This window comes from Scardinius erythrophthalmus, assembly GCF_964197995.2.
Source record: "Scardinius erythrophthalmus genome assembly, chromosome: 15".
Classification (NCBI taxonomy): domain Eukaryota; kingdom Metazoa; phylum Chordata; class Actinopteri; order Cypriniformes; family Leuciscidae; genus Scardinius; species Scardinius erythrophthalmus.
Window position 1 is genome coordinate 5,826,453 of NC_138235.1, and position 7,441 is coordinate 5,833,893.

Below are 7,441 nucleotides of genomic sequence, written 5' to 3' on the forward strand. Positions count from 1 at the left end.
CAATTCACTTGTTACATTCAGCTCTCAAGAAAACACTCAGGGTGTGCAGAATAGACAGGAAACGAACAATTAAATAGTAAATATAGGAGGTATCTTATACAGTGACTACCAGACTTCAGGGGGCAAAAAGTATAAACAATAAAAAAATAAACATACTATAATAAAAAAAAGTTAGCAGTGCAGGCTTACAGAGTGCACTACAAAGCTTTGCCTCTTAGCATTGTTAAGAGTTTTTTGTGAGGGTTAGCAAAGTTGATTTCACTCAGGTACACGTTGAGGGACAGGAAGTGAAGGCAAGTTCTTGCTCTTGTGCCATCGGGAGGTCCAAGTGCCACCATGTTGCAGCCCTCCTCATTTGGGCTGAGAAGAACTTCACCCGCACGGATGTCGAGTGTATGTGGAAGAGGCCCACGACACCCAAAACAGAGCAAATCACGGCCAAGAAAGTGTCTGTGATTGCACCTTCCACATCACAAGGTTAGTTCTTCGAGTAACTTGGAAATATCTGTCATGCTTTCTGTTTTGTTATCATTGGAAAAACAATGACCATATGTTTTCTTTTCATAGTAAAATCTAAGCCTGGGTTAGATAGCAGTTACCATCATATCCTTTATGCTATTTTTTCAGCTGGAATTAAACGCCCTGTCACCCCGGAGGACAGAGAATGGGCATCGTCATCTCTGGCACAGCTTGACCATTTTACAGGTCTGGGTTGGATATTAGCTCCAGAACCTCCTGCACTGCCTCAGGTTTGACTTGTGTTTTGTTGTTTCATGTCCTGCTTTATCAGAAACTTCACATGTACACAACATTAAATCAGTTACAAAGATTGACGATATCCCTAGTAAGATGGTAAATTTAGTTTGACATATCCACAGATTTAAATTGCAAATCAGACATAAACCTGTTCAGACTTTAATTTTAACTTTATTCAAACCGCGCATTTCGTACACAAGGCAACTAAATATATGTATGTCTGTGAACAATGTTGACATGAAGGGATCTAATTGTTGTTATTCTGATTCAATGATATTTGTTGGGACAGACTTTTGACCCCTGCCATCACGTCAAAACTTTTGATGGGATATTGGCCAACTCCGGGTATTGTGAGGACAAAGCTCAACATCTCCTTTCATCCCTTGCTGTGAGCCCACAACAAAAGGAAGCCATCGAGAGGGCCACAGTTGGGCAAACTCAGAATGACTTATGGTAATAATACATACAAGGATCGATTGATTTCATGTGTACTAAAAGTCATTAGTGACTGTGAGGTTAACTGTTGTGTGTTTCTTTATAACAGGATGGCATATCGCAAGAAGAGAGTTACAGCCAGCAACTTTGGTCTTGTGTTGGCGGCAGTGAAGAGGAACTCTTACCCTCCTTCATTATTCAAAACGCTGCTTGGTCATTACAACTTCAAGCAAGGAGCTCATGTAAGTGATGGACACAAAGTTCTTTTAACCCTTGGGTACTGTAATAAAACATATCCTTTAGTTATATTTGTTATATGCTATCACACTCCTGGATCTTCCAAAGACTTGTGAAAACATCTGCTTTGGCACATTACTTTTTCTGCAGCATCAAATTTTAAGTAATACTCCCCAGCAACTCCCATTATAACCACAATTTTTCATTCAACCATGACACTGCAGTGAAATCACATATGAAAGGCATTCACAAGGTTAAAATCCATTATTTAAAAACAAAAAAATAATTGTTTTGATCAGGTCTGAGCTTGATGAATAGTGTTTGGGGAAAAAAGGTTGATCAAATTTTTTTATCAGAGGTTTTTTCAGCTGTAATGGTTGTGGCTTTTAAACAGCCAAAACTAGGTTTGAAAGGGTTGTAAATTTGCCCACAGTGTATTTTAGACCGTTTACATTATTTTTTATCACATATTCAAAATTTATGTACAATTAAGTTTCTTCACCAAAAATGTTTTTACTCTCAAATACAGTGAAGGTTATTGTCAATTAGTTCTACATATCACCCTTTGGTGGCAGAAAAAACCCACATAGAGACCCTAGGGTAATTTTTAAATCAAACAAGTGTAAACAAAGATTGTACTACAAGGGTTGGGCTGATATTTCTTTCCTTCTCTCCCTTTATAAAGCACCTTGTGATGCCATTGTGTATGAAATTCCCTTTCAACCCCCAGGCTTGTGATTGGGGAATCGTTCATGAGCCAAAGGCTAAAGAAGAGTACATGAAGCGCACTGGTGTGACCATCCAGGAGAGCGGAGTGTTTCTCTCTGACAGTGGCCTGCTTGGTGGCTCTCCAGATGGGACAGTATCTGCTGACTGCATCATTGAGGTGAAATGTCCTTATGCAGCCAGAAACAAGACCATAATTCAGGCAGCAGAGGCAAAGGACTTTTATCTCAAACTGGATGAAGTTACTGGCCTACTGAAAATGAAGCCGACTCACAACTACTGGCATCAAAATCAGGGCAACCTGTACCTTACGGGAGCTGGCACATGCCACCTGGTGGTATGGACTCCGCTGGATGTTGTAATTCTGTTCATCCATAAAGATCCAGCTTGGGCAAACAACATTAGTGTTTTAGAAATATTTTATAAGGACATTTTCCTGCCCCATATTCTCTCCGATATTAAATGATTAACCCTGCATTTGTTTACATGTTCTAAATAGGGATGTCAGGATTCAAATATATATAAAAAAGTAATATAATAAAAAGTAAACTTATAAATAGGCAGTAGAATATCATTATTATTATTATTATCATTATTAGCAATACCTATACCTACCTAGCTAGCTATAAGAAAGCAGATTTATGTGGATGTTTTTGAAAGATCTATGTCTTTCCATGTGCTTACACGGTTCATGTCCATTTTTACGTGACAAACGCGGCTGCACATGATCCTTTTTTTTTTAACTCTTCCTTTGGCCGCTATGAAAATAAGATTTTCACATTTAACTTATGAACCTGCCATTGACTTCATGCGTTTGAGTGGATTTATGGACCGCGGTTATTGTAAAAATCAGTTAATCTTGACATTCCTAGTTCTAAAGCATTATTTTCAGTTTGAATGTTGTAGCCTCTCCCAATTTGTATATATCAATATCTGTGCATTTGTACCAGTTAAAATGATGTTTGTGTGTTTTGTTGTTTTATTTATTCTAAAAAAGAAAAAGAAAAGCAGTAACATGCAGTTCAAATAAATTGAGTGGGAGCAACATAATCAGTGTGAAGACTTTTTAATTGTCTTGTTCAGCTTCAGTTGCATCCAGGCTGTCAAACGGAACAAAATTATTCATTCAGCTTATGGAGGATCAAACACAGTTGTGTTGATAATATGTATAACAAACCTTTAAAAAAATATAACATTTAACATGTGAGTTTAGGAAAATTGATTAGCAAGTAAAAAACAACATTGATACAGTTCATATGGAATACAGTTAAAGAAAAATTCAATGCTGATGATGGCATTGTGGCAAACAGTGAGAGGAAATTCATGCTATTTCACGGAGGATGGGTGTCTGTAAATTTGTGAGAGAAACACACACTTTCAGTATCTTGTTTGCATGCTTTTTATACTGGTACGGAATGTATGACAAAATGTGAAATGTTTTCAGGCGCTGAATAGAACGCTCCACATGAACTCTTGCACTGGCAATAAGTCTGTTGTGGTTGATTTCCTCCATTGTGAACTGTCCGTTGACAAGGAATGTTGGGATGTTCAGTGAAACACCTGCAGGTAAAATGTCACGAATAGTGAAGCCCTTGTCAGCCATCACCATGTCACCTGCTTCTAGCTGTTGAAGTACTCCGCAGTCTGCTGTTATTGCTTTGTCCGATGTGCTTCCACCATACAGGTCACTGGCGAAGGTAATGAATCCATTAGGTGCCACACCAATCAGAGCCTTAAGCGTGGTACCTCCTTTGTAATGACTGTACAGATGACTTTGGGTGTCCAAACTTTCTGTGTTGGACACAGGTACTTCAGTACAGTCGAGCACAATCCGACAATTGGGAAATGGTTGGAAGCAATGTGGCAGGGAGGTTTGGTTCTTGAATCTGGAAGGAATTTTGTTTTCCATCATGCCGACATACAAAATGTCATACAGGGCACTGGAGATGGTGATAAAGATGTTGGTGACTGTGGCCCGGCAGCAGTTAAACCTCACAGAAAGGTCAACAAGACCACAATTCAGTCGGAGTTTCATCAAAGTCAAGAGCAGCTGATCGATTAAGGGCATTTTTTGGACGTTCCAATCAAAGTGATACTGGAGATCAAATTTGGAAAGAAGGGTCTCCAAAAATAAGACTGTGGCAGCATCTGGCAAGCCAGTGTAATAGTTGACTATGTCTGGGTGGGAGGATATTTGACTAAATGAAAATGTTTGTTTTTGTTTCTCCAATTCTTTCTTCAGTTTGTCATTTTCTTTTCTGAGCATCTTATTCTCAATTTCAAGCACCAAAACACTTGAACTACTTGGGGTCTTCTGAGCAGTGTCAAGGTGACTTGGGCCTGGTTCAGCTCCTCCTTCGTCCTCTACAGTCGCCGGGTGCATTTTCTTTTGCCGTTTGGTCGGCTGGCTGATGTGAGGAAAAGCCTTTCCCTCATTCCAGGCAAACCGTGTGGGCCCCGCTGCTTTGCCATGTGGAAAATGCCATCCACAGACCCTTGAGTTGTAGTTAGGTGTGAAATCTTTACGCCTGGATAAAAGAAAAAAACATTACATAAAGAACTCTGTGGCGATAAACAAAAAGAAGTAGGTTCTGCCAGTGCAGAACCCTTGTCCCTCTCACCCCTGTTCCACAAAAGCAACACAAATTGGCAACTGTATATACATAAATAGTGACTTTTATATTGTTAATGGCTTCATTCTCAAAAATGTAAATACTGACTTTATTCTGGTAAATTGTCACGTAAATCTAAAAAAAGGACTTGTAAACGACTTAATTCTGTAAAATATTACGTATATCTCGTAATTAATCTCGTTCATTCTTGTAAAATGTTTGTTTTTTGTAAAAAAGTTTAATATCTTACAATATGACCTTTCATAAATAACTAGCTAGTTGATTCTCATAAATAACGACTTTAAACTCAGTCACATTAAACTAGTAAATGGCAACTTTATTCCCGTAAATAATGACTTTAATCTCGATTATTTTATGTGGCCCCACTCCATCGTTAACAGCAACAGGTAACGTTATCTCGGCTAACGTTTAGCGCAAATACTGGCGCTAGCCCGCACTTAAATGTATTTTTCATGGTTAGATATCCAGCTTACCGTATCAGTTTAAGCCATCTCCTCTTCTCGTTGTCATCCAAAGGAAAGCGGTAGTAACTAATCGTTTTATTGACATCATTTCTGTTGTTACAACTTGGGACACAGCACTGCACCATTCTAGCCCAATTCGGTTTGGACACGGAAGTGACGTATTTGGCTACGATGACGTAGGCACTAGCCATCCCCATAGTATCTGCTGAAGCCTTTGCTGGAGGCATATATACCCCTCTGGTCCCAGCAAGTTTTCACCAAGGTGGTATGACCCAGCGATCCATTGCACCACTTTGCATACCTTGTTTATTCGTGTAGCTTGCCATCCAGATAGTAAATATACACTTGCTTTTTGCAATTCATCCACTGGGTTATTATGGAATCAAACTAATCAAGAGTTCTAGACTTTGACGGGTTCTTCTTATTTGTTTTCATGTTGCTGTGCTCATGATTGCTGTATGAGATTTTTATAGACAACTATGCCTAGGGCCTTGAAGTTCTATCACACCACATGTAGCAATTTATATGTTTTCTTACTTGGCATATGTAACTCTTTAGGTATTTACAACACCACTGGTCACTCTATGAATAAAGTGTGAAAATTAATCTTAAGAAGAAGTTTATATTAGTTCAAGTTTGCTCTGTGTGGATGTATTGTTCTGTTCCAGTGATGTTCTATGACTAAACCTTGAAGGGAAAAGATATCACCTATGGGGTCAAAGCCTGTTCCCCAATGGTATGTGCCGAATCCTTTGCTGGAAGCATATATACCCCTCTGGTCCCAGCAAGATTTCACAAAGGCGGTAGGACCCAGCGATCCATTGCACCACTTTGCATACCTTGTTTATTCGTGTAGCCTGCCATCCAGATAGTAAATATGCACTTGCTTTTTGCAATTCATCCATTGGGTTATTATGGAATCAAACTAATCAAGAGTTCTAGACTTTGACGAGTTCTTCTTATTTGCTTTCATATTGCTGTTCTCATGATTGCTGTATGAGATTTTTATAGACAACTGTGCCTAGGGCCTTGAAGTTCTATCACACCACATGTAGCCACTTATATGTTTTCTTACTTGGCATATGTAACTCTTTAGGTATTTACAACGATTAAAGTGAGAAAATTAATCTTAAGAAGAATTTTGTATTAGTTCAAGTTTGCTCTGTGTGGATGTATTGTTCTGTTCCAGTGATGTTCTATTACTAAACCTTGAAGGGAAAAGATATCACCTATGGGGTCAAAGCCTGTTCCCCAATGGTATCTGATGAAGCCTTTGCTGGAGGCATATATACCCCTCGAGTCCCAGCAAGTTTTCACAAAGGTGGTAGGACCCAGCGATCCATTGCACCACTTTGCATACCTTGTTTATTTGTGTAGCCTGCCATCCAGATAGTAAATATGCACTTGCTTTTTGCAATTCATCCATTGGGTTATTATGGAATCAAACTAATCAAGAGTTCTAGACTTTGACGGGTTCTTCTTATTTGTTTTCATGTTGCTGTGCTCATGATTGCTGTATGAGATTTTTATAGACAACTATACCTAGGGCCTTGAAGTTCTATCACACCACATGTAGCAATTTATATGTTTTCTTACTTGGCATATGTAACTCTTTAGGTATTTACAACACCACTGGTCACTATATGAATAAAGTGTGAAAATTAATCTTAAGAAGAAGTTTATATTAGTTCAAGTTTGCTCTGTGTGGATGTATTGTTCTGTTCCAGTGATGTTCTATGACTAAACCTTGAAGGGAAAAGATATCACCTATGGGGTCAAAGCCTGTTCCCCAATGGTATGTGCCGAATCCTTTGCTGGAAGCATATATACCCCTCGGGTCCCAGCAAGATTTCACAAAGGCGGTAGGACCCAGCGATCCATTGCACCACTTTGCATACCTTGTTTATTCGTGTAGCCTGCCATCCAGATAGTAAATATGCACTTGCTTTTTGCAATTCATCCATTGGGTTATTATGGAATCAAACTAATCAAGAGTTCTAGACTTTGACGAGTTCTTCTTATTTGCTTTCATATTGCTGTTCTCATGATTGCTGTATGAGATTTTTATAGACAACTGTGCCTAGGGCCTTGAAGTTCTATCACACCACATGTAGCCACTTATATGTTTTCTTACTTGGCATATGTAACTCTTTAGGTATTTACAACGATTAAAGTGAGAAAATTAATCTT

General features: G+C 38.8%; 2 protein-coding genes across 2 annotated transcripts; one reads left to right on the top strand and one right to left on the bottom strand.

Moving 5' to 3' along the window:
- Positions 1-717: 717 nt before the first annotated feature.
- On the top strand, positions 718-2,620 carry LOC308703160 (uncharacterized protein; the record flags this gene model as incomplete). The annotated part of the gene is made up of 4 exons (XM_081386484.1): positions 718-749; positions 1,046-1,209; positions 1,301-1,433; positions 2,159-2,620. Exons 3-4 carry the CDS (start codon positions 1,302-1,304, stop codon positions 2,618-2,620), a joined length of 594 nt encoding a protein of 197 aa, XP_081242610.1. The 5' UTR covers positions 718-749; positions 1,046-1,209; position 1,301.
- A 590-nt stretch (positions 2,621-3,210) lies between these two features.
- Positions 3,211-5,386, bottom strand: LOC308702772 (uncharacterized protein). Its single transcript, XM_081385848.1, has 2 exons — positions 5,261-5,386; positions 3,211-4,682 (listed from the first exon to the last, which is right to left on the bottom strand). The coding sequence occupies exons 1-2, from the start codon at positions 5,374-5,376 to the stop codon at positions 3,476-3,478; spliced, it is 1,323 nt and encodes a 440-aa protein (XP_081241974.1). The 5' UTR covers positions 5,377-5,386; the 3' UTR covers positions 3,211-3,475.
- Positions 5,387-7,441: the final 2,055 nt, after the last annotated feature.